This window comes from Andrographis paniculata, unplaced genomic scaffold (assembly GCF_009805555.1).
Source record: "Andrographis paniculata isolate CXL003 unplaced genomic scaffold, ASM980555v1 Contig71END, whole genome shotgun sequence".
Lineage (NCBI taxonomy): Eukaryota > Viridiplantae > Streptophyta > Magnoliopsida > Lamiales > Acanthaceae > Andrographis > Andrographis paniculata.
The window spans coordinates 5,951,503-5,979,106 of NW_026137608.1; the positions used below are offsets into that span (position 1 = coordinate 5,951,503).

General features: G+C 30.1%; 3 protein-coding genes across 4 annotated transcripts; 1 reads left to right on the plus strand and 2 right to left on the minus strand.

Annotated features, from left to right (window-relative positions):
• The first annotated feature begins 4,428 nt into the window (after nt 1-4,428).
• LOC127264923 (diacylglycerol kinase 7-like) lies at nt 4,429-8,253 on the plus strand. The gene is made up of 12 exons (XM_051294519.1): nt 4,429-4,970; nt 5,885-6,007; nt 6,168-6,305; nt 6,374-6,459; nt 6,543-6,630; nt 6,712-6,787; nt 6,875-6,957; nt 7,074-7,144; nt 7,216-7,293; nt 7,377-7,464; nt 7,546-7,662; nt 7,929-8,253. The coding sequence occupies exons 1-12, from the start codon at nt 4,632-4,634 to the stop codon at nt 8,085-8,087; spliced, it is 1,446 nt and encodes a 481-aa protein (XP_051150476.1). The 5' UTR covers nt 4,429-4,631; the 3' UTR covers nt 8,088-8,253.
• Nucleotides 8,025-12,737, minus strand: LOC127264922 (glutamate receptor 2.7-like). Of its 2 annotated transcripts, none has more exons than XM_051294517.1 (5): nt 12,425-12,737; nt 9,631-10,886; nt 9,239-9,545; nt 8,770-9,158; nt 8,025-8,690 (listed from the first exon to the last, which is right to left on the minus strand). In XM_051294517.1, the coding sequence occupies exons 1-5, from the start codon at nt 12,726-12,728 to the stop codon at nt 8,193-8,195; spliced, it is 2,754 nt and encodes a 917-aa protein (XP_051150474.1). In that variant the 5' UTR covers nt 12,729-12,737; the 3' UTR covers nt 8,025-8,192. The 2 variants fall into 2 exon arrangements, with proteins under 2 accessions (XP_051150474.1, XP_051150475.1); XM_051294518.1 differs by lacking the exon at nt 12,425-12,737 and adding an exon at nt 11,036-11,475.
• Nucleotides 12,738-19,388: 6,651 nt separating this feature from the next.
• LOC127264967 (glutamate receptor 2.7-like) lies at nt 19,389-24,838 on the minus strand. The gene is made up of 5 exons (XM_051294581.1): nt 24,559-24,838; nt 21,059-22,293; nt 20,559-20,877; nt 20,079-20,467; nt 19,389-19,983 (listed from the first exon to the last, which is right to left on the minus strand). The coding sequence occupies exons 1-5, from the start codon at nt 24,833-24,835 to the stop codon at nt 19,513-19,515; spliced, it is 2,691 nt and encodes an 896-aa protein (XP_051150538.1). The 5' UTR covers nt 24,836-24,838; the 3' UTR covers nt 19,389-19,512.
• Between the last annotated feature and the right edge of the window lie 2,766 nt (nt 24,839-27,604).

The window sequence follows — 27,604 nt, forward strand, 5'->3', positions numbered from 1 at the left end:
TATCTTGTTTAATTCATCTTCGCTTACCATTAACATGTGAGTATATATTGCTTTTCAAGACTATTTTATTAAAATTATTGATTGTGTCAGTAGTATTTTTGTGAGATTAAATTTACTTTCAATGATACAATTATATAAGAATGAGACTTGTTTGGACTATAATGGAACTATGGGTATATTGGTGCATAATAGATTGCATCCTAGAACTCGTATTATTTTTATATTTTCAACGTAATTCCAACTAAGTATTTTCTATATTGTTTATTAATCCGTAGTAAATATGTGCTGTTTATCTTTCATATAATTATAGGATTCATGAGAACACTATAATGATGAATTCATTTATGATTACCGACAACAATTGAATGTTTTGAATGCAGAATGATCTGTTTCCAAGAACAAGTTATCAGGGCATAGATACTCATTACTGAAGCATATGAGATCGTATTATAGGTACATAAAGACTACCCCGGGGTATTTTGATATTTAATGCAGTATGTAACAATATGTTCTAGGTACGAGCATTGACAATCAATATATTATTGTTGGCTACTTAGATATTATTTATATAGTAGCAGGTAACTTTGAATGTGGTCAACTTCATTCAATCCCTTGACATATGAGGCAATTAAGGAACTCAGTGAAAATACTTCTTCTATTAGCATTTTTTCACTTCATTGGTGGTTGAGAGAAATGACAACGATTGAGAGTGTATAAACCTTTGCAGTATATATATATTTTTTCTTTTTTAGATGCACCACTAATGTACTCAAGTATCAGTAAATGCACTTTTGTTCATTTCAAGCATTACTTCTTCAACAATTGCAACGTCTTGTAATAAATTATTTAATTCAAATTTAAGAGAAGCATGCATAACTTTTTTGGCTCGTTGTTGTCTTTGTATAAGGATAACCTTCTTAACTAATGGGTAACATATATATGCGCATATATGTATTTTGAAGGTATTTTGATCTAATTAGACGGGAACATCGATCTCCTGTTGAGGTACATCATGTGCATTATTGCAATTCTAACTATGTGAAGAATTAATCACACAACCATTCATAGCACAATTGATAACATTACTCCAAAGATTAAGTTTCACCAAATTCAACCCACGATTCAATCCCTTAATCAATCTTAATACAATCCCTTAATCAATCTTAATACAATCTCATCAATTGGAGACCAATCGAACCAATTCAACCAACAATTCAATCTGAAAATAACATATTACCCAAACCAAACACAAATAACATAACTCATATCAATCCTAAATTCATTACAGATGTTAACTTGCTCTGCGCTACTAATCAGAATCTACGGTTCAGAGGATGGCCCATTAAGTATTTTGGCCGCAATTTTACTGTGGTAGCATTTTACGTTATCAAACTCGCTGCCAATACCACCAATGGGATGGACTGCCGGATTCTCGTGGGCATAACTTTCGGCGAACATGCGGACTAAAGGATTGCAGCCGAGAGTGTCACCTTGATGCTGAAATCTTACATATTCGGGCGTTTTCCTCACCATGGGCCATAGGTGTACGGCGATCAGGTACAACTGTACAAGTATAAAAAAAAAATACGTCTGCAAAAATAACACAATATTTTGTTACGTAATTTGGTTTATCCATGGTTAATTAATTATATTTATTTTGTAAACGCACTAATTTTTTCGCATTCCCTTGTCTGAATGGATCACGCAGTGAATTGCACTCAAGCACAACCCGACCTACGCTTTGTAAATAAATATCATCAATCTATATTACCTAAATCTCAAATCTATTTAAAAATTTATCAGAATCTATCAAGACTATGTAACAATATATTTCGAATTCATAGTAGTCCCCTAAAAGTATACTCTTAGCATACTAGACCTAAAAGATACAACTTGGGGTACCTAACAATACCACTTTTGTCAACCCACAAACATGACTAATTACTGAACAATCAAACAAAAAACTAAAATATGCAACTCCGGATAACTAAAAGGATATACATTTACAAAATTTACAAAAATCACAGATTAAGCAAATAAAATCATCCAAATCGGTGCGAAAATAAAACACCCAACCCGATTTACGTGGGCAAATATATGAACAATTTCAAACTTGATTAACAAACACAACTACACCAATCACCCAGGGCTCCTCAACACCGAACCGAGATATACAAACACGGGACCAAGACTTACATCTCAAGTAATCAAACAAATTACGGTATAAAATACTAATGTCAACAAAATAAAAAATCAAAAAATTTCGACTAGACACTTGCTTCTTCGAGCTTGTCAGGAAATATGAGTAGGTCAGTTATTTTCTTCACTCTTCTTGCACCGGTCGGTCAATACTTGCTCGCTAGGGGTTGGAGAATGTCGGTTTACCTAAAGATAGAAGATGTAAGGTTTAAAATTGAGGTAAGATGAGTTATGAGAGATTTCCTGTCTCAACTCCTATTAAATCGTGGGTAATAATTGTTTCTATTTTTTTAATTCGCGAAAAAAATATACAATATTTAACTAGAAGTATATAAAATTATAATGGGGGTAGAACGATAAATACTATAGATATTTATTACAACATTTATAGTATTGATCAATCTATTTCGAATACCTGTTGCGTATACAACATTAATTTAGGGCAATTGAGGAGTTATAACATACCTAATCCATAAAATAGAGATTGCAGTTTAATTTATTTCAAATAGAGACTGAATTATAAGTAGAGTTATCAGACAGATATTTTAATCCAACACTTTTTTTTTCACATGTATTTATTTAAATATAAATATTTCATAAGAATCGAAATAGGAAAATAAAAACTAGTCTAAGTCAAGTCAACAGCCCAATAATCATTTGGAAAAAAATGATGTTTGGCCGTGTTTTTGAGACTTGAGAGTTTTGAATTGGATTTTATTAGTATTTCTTATATATATATATATATATATATATATAAATTAATTATTTTTATAAATCAGTAGTAAATAATTGTCATTATTTTTCTATTTATTAATTTTTCATTTTTTTTTATAATATTCATATTTTATTTTTACTTATCTTATTTTTGTACTAAATACATATATTTTTTTTTTTTTTTTTAGTTTTTGTCTGAATATAGTAACATAAAAAATTCGAATCGAAGTTAAATCTAAAAAATCACATTTTAAATTATATAAATAAATAGTAAAAATAAGGAAAATCCACCTAAAGAAACTTTCTTAATATTTGAATAGGCCAACGCCAAGAAACTTCTGCCCTCCGAATTCATTTAATAACATTTTATCTAACTTATTCAAGGAGTTACCAGATTTCAGCCGTTGGATTATTCTAAAAAAAAAAAAAAACGAAAGATTTTTTATAAATATTATTTTTTCATTCCAATTAATTTGTTCACTCTAGCTGTGTATAAAGTTTTAGGTATTTTGTAATTAGTAAATAATTAAAAAATATATTAGTAAAAATAATTATAAATTAAAATTAAGTGAGACGAATAGTATAATATTTAAAAAATACCACATATATTAACACAATATATATAATAAATATATTTTATTCACTAAAAAAAACAACAATTCAAAAATATAAAATACTTTGAGTTGGAACTAAGGGAGTATAAATGATGTAAGACAACAAATATTATTTTGTCATTCTTCTTAGCTTTACACAATTTTTAATAAAAATATATATTTTTTCATAAAATATTACATTAGAATATTATATAAGACACAGTTAATGACCGTGCTGATTTGATCCAATCAACAAACTAATATAAAATAATTAATAAATCATTATAAAACAAACAACGTACTATCAAATTAACACATTGCCTGTCACAATGAATAACATATGTTGTGTTATATAATGTGATGTGTATTATATTCATATTTGTTTCTTTCTTTATATACATTTGGTGATTGGATTGTAAATTATAATACAATTTGCTGAAATAAAAATATATTTTTACCTGTAATTGTGTTATTCAAATATATATTATATATTGTATTGATATTTTTTTATAGACATTTGACATGCTGATTTGATCTAATCAACTGTAACATATGAGTGATCATTACCTTAAATTACAATCAAATAAAATACTTACTATATATTTATTTATTTTTATTTGTCCGTTAAATTTACTAAATTATTAATTTTCACAGCATTAAATATTTAACCTTTTAGCTATTTCTTCGGTACATCTTTTACTAATACCCTAAACTATTAATTCAAAAAACATCTCCTCGCCGGCTCCAATGAAATTTATTTATTTATTCGGACGAAGAGTACAATTTTTCTAAATCGAATAATATAGGATTATTTTTTAATATAAAATATTGGTTAAACAATTTAATTTAGATATTAATAAAATTAATCTGAAAAAGTTTTGAAAAGAATTTCCGCGTCATGTCCGCGTATGCTTTTATTCTATTCTTCCAGAGTCCAAAATCCAAACTCGATGCTCCACACCCACTGAAGACGACGAAATGCCAGCTGAGATCGCAGCCACGCACCAGATGTTCCACGCCGGCAATTGATTGACCCGTCCGTTTCCTATTTCTCGTTATTCCGTCGTTTTCCAGCCCCAATTTCGTCGGAGGAAGGTAGAGAAGGACGATATCGGAAATTCACCTATGGAGACCCCCGAAGACCGGAGAACGGGTACGGCTCGCTCCTCCACCATCGAGTCTCTCCGCGGCGTCACGCTTTCCGGCGTGCGCATCCACAAGGAGGAGCTCCGGAGGAAGGTCACGTTTCCTGAGTACCTCCGCCTCGCCATGAGAGAGGCGATTCGAGCCAGGGATCTAACCGCTGCCTCCGTGACGCGGCTGTACGACGACGCCCACGGCGAAGGGAAGGAGCCGCCGGAGGCGCCGGAGTGGCCGATGGTGGTTTTTATTAACTCCAAAAGCGGCGGCCGGCACGGCCCCGAACTCATGGCTCGGCTGCAGGAACTCATGGGCGAAGAGCAGGTGATTTCGATGCCTAATTCCTCTGAATAATACTCTTTCCCGATTCTATTTTAGTTTTATTCACTGTTTATCGATTGAGGCTGAATTGAGTTCTTCCCCTTTTTCATATTAGGTTTTTTTTCGAATTAGTTATCCATTGTTTTTAAGGATTTTGAGTTCTTCACAATTCACTTGATATGTTTAGCTCGAGTGCACTCAAGTTTAAGTTGATTCAATTTTGAGATAGCTTGTTTGAAGCAATGAGTATTTGGGAATAATCTATGAATCAATTGCATTTGTTTTGCTTAATATGAAGTTCAGAATCTCTCAAGCTAATTGAAGTGATTGTAGTGTTCATGTATAGGTAATTCTTCGCAAATCGAATTAAACTCCATAGTTGTTAAAGCAATGTTCCTTCAAAGAATGAATCGAAGCTTAGAGCTTATTTGGAATAGAGAATTGAATCAATAAAAACAAAGAATGAGTCATCTCTTTGTAAAAGAGAGAATTCAATTAAAAATAAGAATTGATTATTATTTTGGGTAAATCTAAGAATAGATTTGGAGGAAACAATGTATTAGCAAAGCAATTGATAGATGGTTTAGCAAATAAGCATTAGTATATTTAGTTAGTGAATTTTTATTTAATTTTAGTTTTGAATAGTAATTTAAATATCGATATTTTATGCAATAAAATTTATTTTTAGTAAAAATTATAAAAGTTAGATAGTAAAAAACATTAAAAATTGTAAAATGAGATTATCTCTATATTCTGTTGTCTTCATTTTTCTGTACCAAACACACCTTTAGAACTAAGACCTTTTTCCTCGATTTCGATACATCATCCTTATTGTTAATGTACATTTATAAGTTTGTTAAGATGGAAGTGTCTGGCTAATCGAATTGTGTTTAATGTATCTTGTTGAATGCCGGCAGGTATTCGACCTGCAATCCGTGAAGCCTCATGAATTTGTTCAGTATGGATTGTCTTGCCTAGAGAATTTCGCTGCTCGGGGAGATAACTGTGCAAAACAAACCCGCGAAAAGCTTAGGATTGTGGTATACTTGTTTACTCCTCGAATACATTTGTCATATATATATATATACATATATATACACATAACATCCTTCATTGATAATGTGTGCTTACTTCTACGGGTTTTTTTAAAATTTAAGAAGAATTGCAACAGAAAAACTTCAAATATATAGTCTTTGACAGGTCGCGGGAGGTGATGGTACCGTTGGCTGGGTTCTCGGGTGCCTTGGCGACCTTAACAAACAGGGGAGGCTACCCCTTCCGCCGAGTGGAGTTATTCCGCTCGGTACTGGAAATGACTTGGCCAGAAGTTTCGGTTGGGTGAGCTTTTATTGTATGCTTCCTTTTCGTCTCGGAAATTTCGAATGATTCTTGAAACTCTCTTTCAGGGTGGTTCTTTCCCTTTCAATTGGAAATCTGCCGTGAAGCGAATTCTTGAAAAGGTTGCGCACGGTTCTATTGCTCATCTTGATAGGTGAAGTGCCATCTCTGTATTAACTCTAATAGTCTTTCCCGTCAATTCTTTACATGCTTTAAGGAATCAAAATGTTAGTGCAGTTGGCATGTGTTAATATCAATGCCGGGTGGGGAGGAGCTGGAGGTACCGTACTCTCTGAAGGCGACGGAAGAAACACTTCTCGATCAGGTTTAGATATATGTTTTTTATTTTTTCACTTTTTTTGTTTCGTACACTTTGTTCGTTTGTTGAATTTCACGACGAATGCAGGAGCTGGCTATCGAAGGGGAGCTTCCGGAGAAAGTTGCTTGCTATCAAGGAGTCTTTTATAATTATTTCAGCATCGGTTAGTCTTCGAATTTCAAATTTTTCTTCTTTTCTTGTTTTATTTTGTGTTCGGATTGAAGAAATTGACTGTGCTATGCTAATGAAGGGATGGATGCCCAAGTTGCATACGACTTCCACCATTTACGCAACGATAAACCTTACCTCGCTCGGGGTCCCGTCTCAAACAAGGTGAAAACTCTTCTTTCTTGGCAATAGGCGCGGAAGTTTTTCATTTTTCAACGTTACGTTCTTCTCTAAGTCGAGATTGTATTACGATTATGAATTTATTGTTATCTCGAATGCAGATCATATATTCGGGATTCAGTTGCATGCAAGGATGGTTCTTCACACCGTGCAGCAGCAATCCGGGATTAAGGTCCCAACTTCACCTTCCGCTTGCTGCTTACATCTTTTCAAAAACTAATTCGCTTGATTTTGTTGGTTCAGATCTTTGAAGAACATTTTGAGGATATTTGTCAAGAAGGTTAATTGTTCGAAGTGGGAGAAGATTGCGGTCCCTTCAAGGTTGGTATTTTCACGACTTTATCTTCGCCTCTGATTAATGCCGATGCTTCCTAAACTAACCCAAATTCCATAAAACTTCACAGCGTTCGATCTATTGTTGCTCTCAATCTCCCAAGCTATGGCAGTGGTCGACATCCATGGGGACGTTTGCGGCCAGATTATCTAGAGAAGGTATCGAGCCCATCAGATCGAACTTCTTTTAATCCAAATAGCTTGCAAGCTGATCCATTTTTCGTTTAATTCATTTCACAGAGAGGATTTGTCGAGGCCCACACCGATGATGGGTTGCTAGAAATCTTCGGCTTAAAACACGGGTGGCACGCTTCGATGGTGATGGTCGAACTGATATCCGCAAAACACATCGCCCAGGTATCGTAATAGCGTTGTTCGAGTTATTCACACTTAAGTTAGATTGAACATAACCCGAAAACTCGGACCTGATCGACTTGAATATTTTTAGGTTTAGGCGGTTTGGATTTTTTAAAAATCAGATCGATCTGAATTTGAAAGAATTCAGGTTAGATCAGGTCGGATTTCGGATTGAACTGATAACCTGAAATGTAACTTTAAAGTCTTGACATGATTGGTACTTTCAATCGATATTTAACAAAATGAGAACTACAATTCTTATATAGGCCTCGGCGATACGGTTCGAGCTCAGGGGAGGCGAATGGGAGCGAGCGTACATGCAAATGGACGGCGAGCCATGGAAACAGCCGTTGGACAATGAGTTCTCGGCGTTTGTCGAAATCAAGAGAGTCCCGCACCAATCCGTTATGGTCCGAGCTGACTAGCGTTCAACCCACTCGTTGTACATACTGTGCTGAATTATTCTTTGCAAGAATCGGACATCGTATAACAGGCTTTGGATTGTAACATGAGTGTTGATAATGTACAAACTAGACTGCATTGTTGCCATTTTCGACTTCTAAAGCAACTATAACAACCTCGTTGGTTGTCGCCGCCGGTGTTTCGATTTCGTCGTGGTTGTGTTGAGACGTGTCGAAGGGGTTGTCTGATTCGCAGCTATTGTCCCCTTCACCGTGATTTGTATCTCCGGTGACGCTAATTTCCACCGTGGAATGTACTTGCACGGTCGAACATGTACAGTTATTTGCGATCAGACGTTCGACTGCGCCGCTCATTTTCTGTCCGATCGACGTCTCCGAGCAGAACAGGGCTAGCAGAGTAAGTGATCCTACGATAAGAAATAATCCTGCGAAATCTCGAAGCGTAAGCTCCGAGTTCCCTTGCGAGAACTCGGACGACATTGGATCTTGCGAAGAATATCCCGGCCCGAAATTCTTTTGCTCGAGATTGTTCATCGTCGAACCTTGCGTAACATTCAGTATAGCCCGCGAGAAGTGTTGTACGAGCGGAGATCCCTTCTCGAAAGCCTGCGTTTTAAAGATCGAATATGTCAAACGATGCCAAAATTTCGATATAAGTGAAGAGACGACGATGGCGAGAACTTACAAATCCGAAACCGTTGGTTCGATAGGTCGGCCCGACTTTCTTGTACCGGGGCTCGTATTTGTTAAGGAAGAGCTTCATGTAAGGAACAACGTCGATTATAGCATCCACGCCGCCGTTTTTGCTTCCTTTCATCATCGCATCGTCGAATTCTTCGAGCGAACCTAACGACTTGAGCCGTGTTCCGTTTATATGCAGCTGATCCTTCAAGAAGCTCTCCAAGAAGGAGCCGTCGTGGTAGCCGATGTAGTAATTCTCCGAGAACGCGAATTTCAACTGATCGACCGTTAGAATCGCGGACAAACTCGCTGTAAAGCTCTGCATAAGTATGTACGCCATGAAAATCCAACAAACCAACGTGAAAACCGACCACTTGTTCGACACAAGATTCCCTATGGACAGAAACGAAGAACATACGACTCTATGAGATGTTGTGAAACGGCTATAAAAGAGAGTAGGATTCGACACTCACTTTCGGGGAAAGCAAGAATTGCGATCGGAGACCAATTGATCAACCCGGGTCGAGGTCTAGTCGCTTGCTCATCCGTAACAATCGCTCGTCGTTCCAAAATATGCAACGCAACTCCCATGTAAACGCAGGCGACGATAATCGCGAGCCAAAGATCCCATCTCAATGGCTTGATGAAAATCCATATATCGAGTGGCCTCCGGTTTCGAACAACAAGAACAACTCCGGTTTCGGAATATGGTAGTGAAAAGTCGACAAATTCTGTCCGCGGAGACCAGATCGTAGTCTCTCCTACGACGATATCGTAGTCCTATCAACATACGTAAAACCATAGTTATGAAAATAAGCAAAACGAAACGCTCGTTTAAGAAAATGCTCGAAGAATCGATGCCTACCTGAGGAATTCTACGAAGCATGTCGTCGTAAGTCTTGCCCGTCGATCTATTAACGTGATAGCAATAGCATTCGGGGTTCACCGGGAAAGGTAGTACCTTTAATGTTTCCCGGAAGATATCCATAGCGAATCCAGTTGCGTTTTTGCAGTTATGTTCGGGATCATCGAATGGCAAGTCGACGAACTCTTTGAATCCGGGCTTACATGGAATTCCGACACGTAATATTCCGTTTGCCGGGATTCTCGAACCCTTCGGTGCGATTACTGAATCTCCGGGCCACACAATCTTTCGAAGTCCGTCTGTTGAAGCACCGGAGCCTCGTAAATCGCTTACGATTCGTCTCTTTGGTGTCCAAAATCCCAATCGCTTCTCTCCCGTTCCGACGATATTGAAAATCTCATACAGCGACGGCTTCAATTTTCCGTCGACGAGTTGGAAATTCCCGGTTAAGCCTTTGAGTTTTGTTCTTAGAAGCTTCCGGAGAAGCCTTGGACCATACGACGAGCTGGAGTTCGTCGAGCCAATTTCTTCCACGGCTATTGCTAACGACGTTACGGCATCGTATGCCCATAAACCGTAGATATTCACCTTCATAATCGAAGAATTCATCAATTCCCCGAGCATGATCCTCTTCCATCTTTGTTCGAAACGTTTCGCGGCAAAAGCGTAAGGTCTTATCCCAAGAACTCCATCCATGGAACCATCGACGTTAAAATTCGACGAATTCAGGAGAATTGATAAGCTATCGGTGATGATCCACGCGTAATCTTTGCTCATCATTCCAGAAGCATCCGCAAGCTTGAAGAATCGAAAGCCCAACGCAGGACTCATGTGGACGACGAAAACCTTCGTTTCTTCCTTCTTCAAATCGTCGAGCTTTTTCAAGATATCGCGATCCTCTGCTGCTGTTGGGATCGAATTCATTCGCTCCAATCGGATATCGACATCTTGGAACGACTTAATTGTCCGAGAAAGAAATTGGGTTCCACTTCCGGCGTCTTCGTACAAAAGTATAACTTTCTTCCATTCGAACATTTTGCAAATATCCGCGAGCGCTTGCGCTTGTACGGCGTCATCCAATGTTGTCCTAACAAGGTAGCTGTTTCGAGCATCTGATGGAGCCGAGCTTCGTGCAGTGAAGGAAATTATCGGCACGCGAAGGCTTTTCCCCACGGCTGCGGCAAATGCTTCTGCTTGCGACGATTCTAGAGGCTGAATTACGCCGACTACTTCTCCACGCTTGGCTGACTCCAAAACTGCATCACAAACATTAGACAGTAAGTTTTTAATTTTACTTTTGTAAAGTTACCTGAATCAGCAAAAGAGATGCATAATGTGGTTCTAAAAGAACTGTTTGTTTGGCGAATCGACGTTTAAACTTCACTTCGCTGCGCGATTGCATTACCTCAACGTATTAAATGATGATTCCATTTCGAAAGAATCGAGGATTCTGTTTCGAAACTTTCGGTAATTCGATTCCTACATAGCCTTTATGTAACCTTAAAGAACACATTCAACAAAAATGTTTTCTTGTCTCCTTCAAGACCAAAATTTCAATGCTCTTCTCAGCCATCTTCATCTCCATTTTCTCTAGCTATCAAATGGAAAATTCAATCTAATGTAATACATATATATTTCCACATCTTTCTGATAAACCTTTGTCCCTAATTTCTCTCGTTCTGTCCCTTCACAACTCTCTTCAACTGAATGAGCCAAAAAAATTCCATTTTCTTGTTGAGGCATTTCAACAAACACCTTGCGTGCAGCCGTTGCAGAAACTCTTGCCTCAGCTGCGAGGATCAAAGCCATACTTTTCTTCTCTCTTATATCAGTTGTAAAGCAACATTACAGGATTTCGGGCACGCACCAAAATCTTTCTTCCAAGATTGGATAAGAATCTTCTGAAAATTAGGGATTCCGAAAATTGAAACCTATACAAAACGACGGACGGTCGGCCGGCCTATTAACTTCAATTAGATTTGAACTTTAAATAATAAAAAATTGAATTTGTATAATTTTTATTGTTTAATATCATCAATTTCTCTAAACAATTATGTTCAACATATTTTTATTCTAAATATTATATTCACTTACTATCTCACTTACAACAAAACTAAAATAAAAAAAATATCTACGGTTAACAAATTAAAAAATATAGTCAATTACTATTATATCTTAAAAAAAAAAAAAAAAAAAAGCAAAAACATTTTCAGTGTTGAATAGCATGGGTTTGTTTGATTTTGGTTTGTGTAACAGTGATTTAATATTATATTTTGTAAAAATAAAAAAAAAATATTATTATTAAAATTTTTAAAATTTTGTTTTCCTTTTTAAATAAAAAGTCAAACTAAACACAACCAATGTGTTTGTTTAATTGGTTTTGATTTGAATTGAAGATTTGGTTTAAAAATTATTTTAATATTTATGCTAAAAAAAAAATAATACTCATTTCGACCACTTATTAAATATATATATTTTTATTTTAAATTATTTAATTTCTTTTTTTATTAATATCTATATTTTACCATTACATTATTATTTTTATATAAAAAAAAGTAAAAATAATTTATCCTTATGCTAGTTTTAATTATTCATTATAATTAAAATTTTATTATTTTTTAAATCCGTAAAAAAAACTAAACATTTACTTTCAAATTTTACGGAGGAGATAGTATATTCTTATCGAAAAACTCACACAAACCAACCATTACTATCAATCATTCAGCAAATTGAATTTTTTTTAAAAAAAAAAAAAAAAGAAGAAGAAGAAAATAATAGAGAAAAAGAAACTTACTGGCAAGATTGGAAGAAAGCATGGATTTAGCATCGATGGTGGAGAGCTGTAGTGTGGTGTTGTAATGGCGATTTGCAGAGTAGAAGTCTGAAATGGCCATTTCCATGCACGACTTCATCATTTTACCAAAGGGGGAGCTCATGTCTCCTACCACTGTCAGCTTCTTCTGCTTCTGCTCTGATGATGATGATGAGCTGTTTCCGCCGCCATGGGAGGACGAGCTCGAAGAACAGTTCAAGAAGATCAAGCAGACAAGAAGAAGAGCTACTAGATTTCGATTAATTTTAAAATTAGGGTTTACCATGCCTTGATGATCAGCAACTTCAATTTTTTGTATGTATTACTCCCACAATATATATCTCTTATATATACATATTACTTGTGTATATATATATATATATATGAGAGAGAGAGAGAGAGAGAGAGAGAGAGAGAGAGAGAGAGAGAGTCAACCAAGACTTTAGCAAGTTATCTTTAGGGATGTCTTCTTATTTCTACTTTGTCACAAAATCGACTATAAGAATTTCAATTGTCTAAATTAAATGAAAAAATAATTTATTGAATATAGTATTTCTTTCGTCTCGAACATAATGCAACATTTAATTTTTACACGAGAATTTAGATGAATAGTATTGAATATGATAATTGGGGAATTAGACGATGTAATTGGAGAAAAAAAATATATTTTATTTTTCTATTTAAATGATGTGATGTGATAAAGTGTGGTATAAAAATTAAGTGTAATTAATTATTTATTCTTTTGGAAATATTGCATATTGTTCGATATATAACAAAGAGGAAAATATTGCATATATTTGGGAAGAAATGAATTATATATTAAATGAAAATGTAATTTTGATAGTTTTGAAGGAAATATATTATTCTTGAACACTAGAAAAATACTACTAACATATCTATCTATTTATTTACAAGAGTGATAAATATGGAAGATTACAAATATTCCCATTTTTAAAAGTTTCAAAAATATTTGAAAAATAAATAAATAAATTGAAAACATATAATTTCAATCTTGGATTATATATATAGAAATTGGATTATATATGATTATTTGCAAGTGGGATTGGGTCTTCATGTTTGAAAACTTCACCATGGAATCTCCCCATTGTTGATAATTAATTTCTTATTATTAAAAATTAATGGTGACAGATAAGTGTGTAGTAATGAATTGCAAGAAATTTAATACTCTCTCCGTCATCCAAATGTGTGCTCATTTGATCGGGCATAAATTTTAATAAAAGTGAGTAGTAATGGTTACTTTTTTTCTTTTATAGTAAAAAAATGTACAAATGTAATAGTTTTTTACTTAAAAAGGTAACGAGAATATTTTTCAATAACAACCCAAAAAGAAAAATAAGCATAAATTTGAATGATGAAGAGTATATTAAATAACATATAAAATACGTAAAATTATATAAAAACTATATCAAATTATATAAACTTTGTTGAAATATAAAAAAAAGTTATATATATAGTAGAAACTCATACTCCCTCCTGTCATCACAAAGGCATCCACACACATAGAAATATTTAAGATATGTGTAATTAATAAATAGTAAAAAAAATTATTATATAATATAAATAAATAAAAATTTTAATTAATTTAATTAAAATAAAAATATAAATTAAAAAAATTTAAATGATATTAAAATATGTAATTGTTCTTTTACAAAAGGAAGTAATATGATAGATATATAAATTTGTTACTTATGTAATTATTATTCCAAAAATTAAATACAATATATTCTATTATTGATAAAACCATCACATTTAATATTTTAAAATATTAAACGATATACACTATGTTAGATGATGTAAATGATCGACTCATCTAAAAATTTAAACTTTTAGGAATACGCGTCATTTGTACATTTATCTACAAACGGGGGAATCAACCAACATAAAATATGTACATTTTATTAAGAATTATGAAATTATATAATACTCGTTTTATCCCAAAATAATAATTTTGTTATTATAAATAATTATATCACCATTAATTACTCATGTTTTTTTATTATTATAATACGATATTATTACTTTCTACATTTAAATTAAAACACACTCACAATAAAAAAAATAATAATAAATCTATTATTCATATTTTTTTATTAACTACTAATATAATACTCCCTTAATCACAATTTAAAATATTATTTTTACTATTTTCTTCTATTCCACCAAAAATATTTTTTTTAAAGTAAAAATAATCATACACTAATACAAAAATTTGGATAAAAATATCAAAATTTTTTACACATTTTCACTCATTTATAAAATATTATTATTTTTTAATTCATTACAAATAAGACGGAGAGAGTATCAATATTCTTAGATTCCTAGCTTAACACAAATCAATCTATTATTTCGAATTTTGAGAAAAATAAAATGTATTTTTTAAAAGTTTGATTTAATTTGATTTTTGTTTAAATAAATTTTTGTTATAATATTTTATAATAAGAAACCATATCTATTTTTTTTAAAAATACAAAATTACTATAGTTGCATAGTAGAAAAACATAATAATGTGTTTCTATGTAGTCTTTATATGATTTTTTTTATTATTATTTGTACCGTGTGTTTTTATATGTTTACCACGATTTGTTGAAATCATAATAATTATTATTATTCAATCGATACTATTCTTAATAAAAAAAATTTATTATTTCTTTATAAAAATATATAAAACACTATTTAAATAAATAATTCAAAATCAGAGCAGAACCAAATAAACCTTTTTTTTTTTTAAGTGAAATTAATTTAATTGAATAAGATATAAATAAATATACATATATGTATTGATTTATTTTACACATTAATTTGAAGGGTCGTCTTCTTATAGTAAACACTAATTAATTTAATATTTTTATATGTTACCTTGATTCATTCAAATAAATAATATCTCCAAAACATGAGGATGACATTCACCGTCACTACCAATTTAGTATTGCTTAGTTTTCTTGCTCCTCAAGCTTTTAATTCATTCAAAATATTCCTTTCAATAATACCTATTTTTTAATGAAGTCTAAGAAAATCCATAAAATTATTTATTTTAAAAAATTGCATCTATTTTTTCAAGAATCTACCGGCAACAATTTGCAATTAAGTTTTAAAAATTTTGGGTTTTTGAAAGATTTAATAATAATAAAAAAAATTAAATATTTGACGTGATATTATATTTCATGATTCAATGTACATATAACATATTTATGTTACAAAATATTATGTTGAGAGGATTTCTATTGATTAGTAAAATTAATTTTACTATTTTGAGTCGTTTATGATCGATACATCTATTTCATAATTTAATATGTATGATAATCATATAGATCGTCAAATAAATTTATTTTTCGTCTTAAATTGCTAGTAACAAATATCTTATTTTACAATATATTTAACTTTTAAATATATTTTGATCAGTATAGTATTACATTCCACTTATAGTAAAAATAAATGAATAATTCAACTATAAATTATATATATAAATAAATATTTATATGTTTGATTGATGATTTGGGACTTACTTACTTCTAAAGTCGTGTTTTGTTTTTTTATTAATCATATTGGCATTGGAGAGCGACTTCTTTGTAAATTTCTTGGGAAGTTGTATTGGAAGGTTGCAACGTGGAAGTTTTGAATGGTCAATTTAAAAATAAAAAGATTGTTAATTTATATGTATATATATATATATTATATACGTCCGGCTTTCTAATGTTACTTTATTTTAAAAATAATATTATTTTAATTGAAAAAAAAAATAGAGTAAATATATTGTAAAAAAATATATTAAATAATTAATAAAAATAATAATACAAATTAAATATAGTAAAAAAAGGATTATTGTTTATGAAAATATAAATAATAAAATTATGAGTTAATATAATTATTTGTTATAAATAGGCTATATATAAATTTGTCGGACAATAAAAAATTAAAACTAGACTTCGATATAGGTATATCGTTTTCAATTAAAAATAACAATATTTATTTGACATAATTTTTAATAAAAATGTATTATTTTTTTTATAAAATATAGCGTATAAATACTATTTAAACAAAAGTTTAAATTAACACTATTTCTATAGAAGAATAATATTAATTTGAATTTGAAATAGTAAAAAAATATATATATATATAATCAAAATGAATGTGTATGTGTGTGTGTGTGAGAGAGAATGCATGTTTGAGTATGATTAAATGTGATTATTAATTAATTAAGTAGAAATGTTGAATTTATTAATTTAAGTTGATGGAGGGTGACATTTTCAATAATATATATATATATATATATTTTCCCAATAATTCTCAATACATATTGTTGAAGATGCATGAAATTTGCAACTAGGACGACATTTTCAATGTTTTTCAATTAATTATAATATACATCTATATTTATATAACTTATACTTTTTATTTATTTATTTATTTATTGTGGTTGCATATAACATTACTTCATAAAAACATTTCAAATAATAATAAGAAGAATTATATGGACAAAAATATCTAAATTATAAGCAATTTTAATGTGAAAACAAAGCAAAAAGTTACGAGAAATATAAACAAAATTGAAAAAGTGCATAAAATTTCTTAGTTAAAATTTTCTACACCAATAAAGAATTATGTATAAGATTTTATATACAAAACATTTTGTTTAGATAAGTGGAGTGCTCTCTTAAAGTTTGATTTTGTAATTTAATTTTAAGTTATGGTTTAAATAATTGTTTTAATGTGATATGTTATGATATAAAATAATATATTTTTATAAAATATAATTAAAATTGAATGGTAAAAAAATTGAAATTAAATTCCAGAAGAACATAATAAAAAGTTTTGGGAACTTAGAGTTTCAAGTTTTTTGAAAATAATAAAAAACCAAACTTATATGAAATTTTGTGAAACAAATATGTATTTTATGTTAAAAAAAATATTTTTAATGAATAGTATCAAAATTTTTAAAAAAATATATATATACATAAAATATGCATGTAAAATACTACTCTATTAAAATACAATTACTACACACATTATGGAAGATTCTTTTGGATAATTCTATGAAATACTTGACTATATACTTAATATAAAATTCCATGTAGAATATATATAAATATATATATATATTTGGAATCATTTTGAAGTATTGACCATTAACGAGATGATTTTGACATTTTATAAAATATGTACACGTGGATTTGGTTGTTTGTGGTTTGAAGTTAATTTTAAAAAATATTGATTTGAATTTTGTTTAAATTTGATGTGATATTTTGTGAAAAAAAATAGTGTATTTTTATTAAAATTTTTGTCAAATAAATAGTATAAAATTGTGTTAAATGAATATATTTTCTTTTATTTACTTATTTTTAACTTTTGTGTCTACAATAAAATAGATATTTTATTTGGGACGGAATGTAGTTCAATTCCAATTTTTGTCTCATTAATTTTCTTTCAATGAATTTTCCTATTTTTGTATATTAAGTTTTTGAGATTTAACATGCAGTTTTGGATCCTTTCTTTGAAGAAGTCGGAAGACCCACTCAAATTTCGACCGGCTTGATTTGATAAGGCTTCGAAAAAGGATTTTGACCGATAACATAATTCTATCTATTTTTTTTTCTAAAATATAATATTCTTTTTTATTTGAACTTGATTATTTTTTAATTTTTTTTTTTTTAATATCAGTAATCATTCAAATTTTTATGACAACACATTACTGTTTATTTTCAAAAAAAAAAAAAAAAAACATCACACCTAGTCCATTATTTTAAATAAAAATAAAAAATAGTTTAAAAATTAGAAAATAAACAAATCTTACATTAAAAAACTCAATTCATGAAAACAACATCAAGACTAACGACCATAACACCACCAATAATAATAATAATACTCACCCCGTCCCATATAAAGACTAACGTTTGTTTTCTGCACGTAAATTTTTAAATATTATTATTATATTGAATTGTAATAATAAGACAAAAATATTCTTATTAGTATTGTGTAATATAAAGGTAGTGACATTTGTGTAATATACTGTAAGTTTGGAGGGTATTTATTATGTTAGGTAGGTAGTACAATTACTAAATTAAAAAATAATAACTTTATTTTGGGACGAACAAAAATTGAAAAATAAACCCTTCGTATTGGACAGATGGAGTAATAATAATAATAATACAAGCAAAAACAATCCCTATCAATTAGTGAAATCAATTGTCAACTAAAAGAAACACATACAAAGAAAACCCTAGAATTTATTATTTTATTATTTTTTTAAAGTTTCATATGTAAATTTTTTTATATTATTAATGTTATTAATTTAAAATTTATTAAATGATTTTTTTTTTATTTTTTTAATAAAAAGTTAAAAATTCCTACACTGTATAACGATCCTTGTATAACTTGCAATATCACTAGAGAGTGTAAACTAAAAGGCCAAATCTATTCCAATAATGGCACACTTGAAAATTTTAGGTTGGGGATTAAAATAATACTAACATACTAGTAAGTTTACATTAAGTATGATATATTTAACATATTTAATTTTCAATATTTTGAATAAAATAAATAAATACTAAATATAATATATTATTGAAAATAATATACTCATTCAGTCCATCGATAGTAAATATATATACTATTTGTACAAGAAACAATAGTATATTATATATGCCTATTTCTGTATTAATGTGATAAATTAAAAAATTACAAATTTGGGACATATCTATTATTTGTTTATGTACTAAATGATTAAAAAAGATGTCTATTATTAATCGATGAAGCAAGTTAGTATAAAAATGAATATGCAAACACAAAAAATATACATGTAAAATAAAATTGTATTTTATTTATATGCGTAATGAAATTATAAATATTTTTGGTATTAATATATAATCACTTTTAATATAATTAAAAATAATATTTTTGAATGGACAGAAGAAACATAATATGTTATAACTGTTATATTTCCTTATGCTATTTATAATATTTTTATATGTTAATTGAGATATTCACATAGGTTAGGAATTAGGAGATTATTACCAATGAACTAGAAACCTTAATCATACCAAATTTCCTATGAACTATTGTTCCCCCAAAGTTTGATGGATTCGATCCCCTTCTTCTTGTGTCACTTCTTCTGCAATAACTTCTATATGAAATCCATTGATCGATTGAAAGCTATCAACATCTCTTCCTTCTATCGAATCGACGTCATTGCTATCATCTCTTATCGAGTCTCCATTCGATGTCTTAAAAATGTCGAAGACATTGTGGAGCAAGCATAGGCTCATATTTGTCAAATTTTTTCCGATTGCTGTCTTCGAGCAAAGCAATGCAAAGAAAGTCACTGATCCCACGATCATGAACAAGCCGGCAAAATCGAATGGAGTAAGGCTCGAAGTTTGTTGCGAGATCTCCGGAGAAAATGGATCTTGCGTCGAGTATCCTGGTCCAAAATTCTTTTGCTCGAGGCTCGTCATTCTTGAACTTTGAGTGACATTGAGTATTGCCTTAGAGAAGTGTTGAATTAAGCGCGAATCCTTCGGGAATGCCTAATTAAAATTGCGACGCGAAAACTTTTGATCATGTTTATGTATGCTTTATTTTAACATATGGTTTTGTATGAATTAAGAATGAAAGAACTTACGAAGCCAAAGCCGCCGGTTCTATAAGTTGGCCCGAAAATTTTGTATTGCGAGTCATATTTGTGGAGAAAAATCCTCATGTAAGGGATCTCGTCGAATATGGCATCTATGCCTCCGTTTTTTGTTCCCTTGGACATCGCTTCGTGGTATTCTTTTGGCGAAGAATAGCTCTTAAGCCTCGATCGCTCAATGCGTAGGTGTTTGATTAAGAACTCGGTCATGATGGACCCTTCTTGCCATCCTATGTTGTAATTGTCCGAAAAGGCGAACTTGAGTTGATCCAATGTTAGAATCGCGGACAAGTTCGCCGTGTAACTTTGCATTATTATAAAGGCCATGAACAACCAAAACACCAAGACGACGAAGGACCAAGCATTCGAGACCATATTCCCTGAAGAGAGAAAGAAAGAAAGAAAATTAAAAAATATTTGATAATATTATTTGTCAGAGATTTTGTGTTGTATGTAGCTGATAAATCTTACTCTCTGGAAAAGCAAGAACCGCAATGGGAGAAAATAAAACGGTATTTCGATGCTCTCTTCGAGTTGTCGCCATGGGATCGACTCCATTGTCGGGCTCATTAGGCTCTAATAATCGAATAACCATTCCTAGCGTAATGCATGTGCCGATGATCACCAACCATAGATCCCATCGCAATGGCCTTACAAAAGTCCACATGTCGATTGGCTTCTTATTTTTAACGACTAGGACAACTCCGGAGTCCAAATATGGAAGTGAAAAATCGACAAAGTTTGTTCTGTAATCCCAAATTGTCGTGTCCCCGACTACCATATCGTATTCCTACTCAAGAAGTAACAAAGTTCATCACATAAACACAAATTATAATAACTTTGAATCTTGACATCGATAATGTTAAATGATCAGTTCATCTTAAAACTTAGGTTTAAAGGGATGCGCATCATTTCTTTAATAATTTATATATTATGAAATCAACCAACAGAGAGAAAGAATGCCAAGTTACCTGTGGTATTTTTCGCAACATGTCATCGTAGCTCCACGAGTGGTTAGTCTCGTTGTAACAAAGAAATGTATAATTGATCGAGAAAGGTAAAACATTGAGCGCCTCCAAGAAGATATCTATCGAAAATCCGGTTGCATTCGTGGAGCTTATTGTTTTGGGATCGCAAGTACTCGCATCGACAAATTCTTTGAATCCTTCCTTCCAAGGAATCCCAACTCTAACGTGATTCGGGATGTCCCAACCGTTCGGTTGTTTGTTCGAATCTCCCAGCCACAATGCACTCTTTAGTGGTTTTTCTTCGCTGGTTGAACTCCATTCTCTTATTATCCCTTTTTCCGGCGTCCAAAATCCAATAGTTCGATCCCCGGATCCAACCACGTTGAATATCTCGAATCCCGACATCTTAAGTTTCCCGCCAATAAGTTGGAATTCTCCGCTAAGACCGCGAAATTTAGTCTTCGAAAGTTCATTGAGAAGTGCGGTTCCATTTGTAATCGTGTTCGTTAGCCTCTCCAAAGCAACGGCTAATGCGGTCACAACATCGTAAGCCCATAAACCGTAAACATTTAGCTCCATACCTTTGCTCGAAATATTCGCCAAGATCACATTCCTTTTGAACTTCTCTTTAAAATGATCGAGCTTTTTCGAGTGCTTCACATACGGCCGAATGCCAATAACTCCTTCCATCGAATCGCGGGTGGCCCTATCCACGGAATTCATGAAAATAGATAAACTATCGCTTGTAATCCAAGCGTGCCCTTCGCTCATCACATCTAATTTTTTCGCTAAATTAAACAACCGGAAGCCAAGAGGCGGGCTCACGTGCACCAGGAAGATCTTCGATTGCCTCGTCATTAACTTTTTAAGCTCCTTTATGATGATCTTATTAGTAGATGAACTAGGAATGGCCGCGGCGTATGCGAACCGGATTTTGGCTTTTTGGAGTGATTTAGTGATGTCGGAAAGAAATTTATAGCCGTTGTATGTGTCTTCGTATACCACGGAAACCTCCGGCCATCGATACTTTCGACATATGGCTGCAAGTGCCTCTGCTCTTGCAGCATCGTCGGGAGTTCTCCTCACCAAATAGCTATTGTTTGAATGAGAAATGGAGACGAAGGAGATGATTGGGACATGAAATTTTAGCCCAATTTCAGCTAACAGCGTTGTTGCCTCTGTTGATGATAGCATCCCGACAATTCCTTGCACTCTTTCTTGTTCGAACAACTCCAATGCTGCATAAAATTGTCATTTGCATTCTTCAGATTTGTTTAATTTGGGTGTGTTCATCAAAATGTTTTTAACTACTTTGCGATTAATTTTACTAAAAAAATATATTATATATATACATATAATATAGAGAAAATTGTAAAAAATATTTCACATGATATTCCATTATCACTTTTATCCTATCGTTGATAAAATATATTCTATATGTTTGCAAAAGTCGCTATTTATATCTTTTTTTCACGCGTGACCGCGTCGGCCAAAGGACATAAAATAGCTATTTTTGCAAACATATAAAATATATTTTATCAAAGAGATAAATACATGACAAAAGTGATAATGAGGTACATGAAATATTGTTTGTAATTTATCCTATAATATATATATTAACAATTTACAAAAAATATTAATAATTAACACAATAAATTAATTTTTATATTATCGATATATTTTTTATAATTACCATAAAAAACCACTTTAAACTAACAAAATATATATTGATTATCTAAATATATTTTATTATATCCAATATATATTGACTGAAGCTCTTTGGGGCATTCCCACGAACACATGGTGCTCATATTTAAGGCCATAGCTACTCGGTTCATGTTACTAATGTTTTGGATTGATTGTATATATGCATTCTATCTATACAAGCATTTGGAACTTTTGTTACTATTTATTTAAAATATTATATTAAAAAAAAAATTCTTATAAGTATTACATTAAATTATAATTTTTTATTTTTTTAATTTTTTTTTTCAAAATATCAAAACCTAAATGAAGCCATTTTTTTTTCATCAATTTGAATTTGTTATATATATTCGACAATGATTTTTATTAAGAATTTCTGTAAGGAAAAGTACCTAATTTTTTTTTTTTTTTTTTTTTTTTTTTTTTGTTTTTTAAGATGTTTGGAAAACAGTTTTTTAAGAGCATTTAGTTTATTGAACCGCTTTTACTTGTTTGACCAGTCAAAAAGCTAATTTAGGTGTTTGGTAAATTAGCTTGTTGAAAGAGCTTTTTGGACCAAAAAAACTAATTTTTGAAAATCTCATCTACCCAGTGTTTTGAAATGGCTTTTTCATTTTAATTTTGATTATTCCTTATTTACCCTTAAAACTTAATTATTTATTTTATACATATAAATATATTTTTATAGCAGTATTTATTAATTATTTTTAATATATTTAATTTGTAAAATATTTAAATTTTTAAAACTAAATCAAATAGAAAAAATAAAGGTTATTAATTTATTTATATATATTAAAACAATACTTAACATAATAAAAATATACTACAAAAGATTTATTATTTTATATTTTACATAATTTCAATAAAAAATTATTATTTTTAGTAAAAATAATTTTTTCATATCTAAATAATAAAAATAAAAATAATATTTTATAATATTTTTATAATTTTCAATAATTAATAACAAAATTTTTTATAAATTTCAAACCAAAATGAACAAAATTAAATATTTTAAAAAATAACATATCAATGTACTTAATAGTCATTTTATGTATAAACAACTAATGTCAAACAGTTATTTTACCAAACATTTTAATACAAACCGTTAATTGAATCAGTTAGTCAAACCAGCTAACAGTTAAAAATTATCGGTCAATTCCCAAATGCACCCTTAATCTTATCTTAGATAACAAATCTATGAAAAATGATCAACAATTAAATAATTATTGCAAGCCTATGTATTTAAAAGTCAATATTCAGAGTCAACTAAGCTACAATATTCAGAGTCAACTAAGCTACAAAATGAAGTAAGTTAGCTACATTAATATGTGTTTAATTACTTTTATTAAAAAAAAAAAGCATTATTTTAAATATACAGTAAATAAAATAATAAGTGTTGAATATATATATCAAAGTAAAAAAAATAAAAATAAAATCTTTCAAATCAAAACACAAAACAAATACAACCTAAACAAGTTAAGTATTTTTTAAGTTCTAAAGATCAAAGGGTTTGTTTGGTTTTAATTGATTTAAAATTGAGTTTTATTTTGTTTTGTTTTTTTTTTATTTTTTAATGTTTGCGAGAAAAAATAATATTATTTTTTTTTTATAAAAAAATTACACGAATGGAATAGTATAACTTTTTATTTTAAATAAAAACAAATACACCCAAAAAATTTATATTTTTATTTTTGGCTTAAAATTAGTTGGACAAAATGTTATGCAAGCAAAAATAGTGTTTAATTATAAAATCGTAAGGATTGTATAGTAAAAAACAAAGATAATAAATGTCAGATTACCCGAAGAATTGACACTAAGAAGGCTATTGTCAGCATTTCTGGTGTGCAGTTGCAATCTCGTACTATAATTTGAGTGTTCCTTATAAAATTCTGATATCGCGATTTCCATACAGAGCTTGGCCATGGCTCCTACTCGCGAGGTCAGGTCGACGATCACCCCGATCGGGATGATCAACGGTCCTGATTCTTCCAATGTTTTTTCGCGGAAAGAACGGACGAGAAGAATGTGAATTGCAAAGAATAAGGTTGTAGTAATTGTTTTCTTCGTCATCGACATCAATATTTCATTACAAGAAAAGGGTTAAGCTTATGTAACGATGAAGCTGTGGATTATTTCAATAATTTGTACGAAATTTTCATATTATATGATTCAATTAATTATTTTAATGCCGATTGATTTGAAGGATGCTTACACGTCTTTGAAAATCAAATTGGGTATGACTTTTCAATATCTACACTTTCTTTTTTTATTTTATTTTTTAAAATATATTCATCCGCTAAATTAACTCTATTCTTTTTTAGTCGGAATATAAAATTTAACTCATTATTAATTTTGATAAAATCATATTTTTAGAGTTTAATATTATACTCCACTCAACGCTTATTTGCTACAATTGTGACTATTTTTATTACATTTTTTTCTTCACATCATTAATTAGTAACTAAATTTTTAAAAATAATTTCAACTATCTTTTTATTTTTATTATTTTTTAATAAAATATTAATTTTTTAATCTCAGTGACGGGCTCAAACTTATTATTTTTACACATAAGGGGTATTTTACTTTTTTTTTCTTTCAAAAAAAAAAAAATACTATATGAAGCATTATTTAAATACAAAAAATAAAAACATCAAATTCAATTCAAATTCGAGAAAAAAAAAAAAAAAATCACATCAAAATAATATTTAAACAAAAATTTAAATCAGACACTTTATTTCAAATTAATTTTAAAACACAACCAAATTGATGAAGTATTTTGTTTGTAGTTCATTTTCTCATAGAATTAATTGAACAGTTTGTTTATGTATTTTTTATATGATTTAATAATTTCTTTTTATTTAATTAGCTACTCTTTGAATAATTTAATAAATGAATTATTATAATATTTTTAATGAACTATTAACTAAAATATTTTTTTAAAAAAATAATAAATACAATATTATGATAATAAAATTGAAGACACAAATAAATAAAATTTGTAATACTAACATACTAGCTGATAAATAATTTGACAATATTCATTAATGAAAAATTGTGTCAGCTGAAAACTCAACGGGCTTCTTAGCTCTAAAGTCGTGTCTTGTTTTATTACCTGTAAGCACTAAGAAAGCACACGTGTCATAGCGACTTCTGTTAAATTTCTGGGAAATACAATACGAATAATACCTGTATTTTGGAATTTATTTATTTTTTATTATTATTATATTTTCTATAACGTGACGGTTTGAATATATGTCATTTATAATTTAAATTTATTTTTATTTTTTTTAATTGTAATTTACATTTAAATTTAAATGTTTATCTACTCTCTCCATTCCGGTCAAATGGATCATTTGAATTTTTGTAGTAAATTAAAAAATAATAGTATTATATCAATTAGTGGAAATGTATAAGAGAATTAAACATTTTTGCCCTCTCTCTGAATTTATATAAAAAGTAATTGTACGTGTAATTATATGTTTATAATTTAAGTAAAAGTTAAGATTGTGTTCTTTTGTGGTTTTATCACATGTTTTTAGTATTCAGATTTTTATTTCCCTCCAAAAATATCACATCAAACAATTAATTTTTTTTATATTATATTACAAATTTATTTTATATTCAAAATATCATATCAACTTCTGTTTATATCCTATCAAACAATTATTCAAATTCAATTTTTTATTATTCAAAAATCCAAACAAAAAAATCTAAAACCCACAAACAAACACACCAAGGGTTTTTGTATCGGAGTATAATTACTTTTACTAAATTATAAAATGGATACTTTTGAGTTAAACGGACAAAAATGATAAAAATGATACTTTAAGTTGGAACGGAGAGTATTTCTTTAAAAAAATTTGTATCGAATCAAATAAATACACAATTAGATGACTGATAGTAATATTTTTTTTAAGATAACTGAAGACTTTCGGACTGCAATATTTGGAGAGTGTTTTGGAATTAATGGTTTCAAAATTTAAATAGAATATATATGGTATTAGGCCCATTTGTCAAAGGCCCAGCCCAAATACATATCAGTCCATTGACCCATTCTATTTTAAAATCCACAATTATTTTATTATTTTGTTAATTCTTTTATGAATAATAATAATTATTATTACATAATGATAAATCCTAAGTCAGATTTTCACGGCATTAAAGTGCAGGTCTTCAAAAGCTCCTGGGACCGAAACTCCAGACAATAATCTACACCGTACGCCAGAGAAATTTACGTACAGGATCGGATCTGGTGTCGAAATCCCGCTCCTCATAAAGTTTGTTTACTTGTTTTAGGACAAGCGGCAAGAATGAAAGAACAAAATGCAGAAATAGAAATAACAAAAGAAAACAAACATAAACATAAAAAAAATATATAAATAAATATACAATTCAGGAAACAGTGGTCCATTAAAGAAAAAAGTAACATGATGAAACAATTGAATATAATAATAATATTAATATTAATAAAATAAAAAAAATAAATAGAGATTCCAATCCAATCCAGTACAATACAATCCAGGTTGTGGGAAACGAAGAAGATGGACAGCAGTGGGTACGGTCAGTGGGGTGCACTGAAGTGCATATATACAATAATTATTTTAAATATGGAGTAATTTTTTTAATCTTTAATTTTTATTTTTTTTGAAAAAAAGGAGAAATATAAAATTATACGACCTCCATCTCACACACCGTGTCTGCTACACTGTAGATATGGTATTTTAAGAGGAGTGCAATTAATAGATAATTAAAAATTTATTAGTGAAAATAATTATCCTATAATATAAATAATTATAAATTAAGATTAACATAACTAATTAGTTTAATTAAAATTTAAAAAAAAAA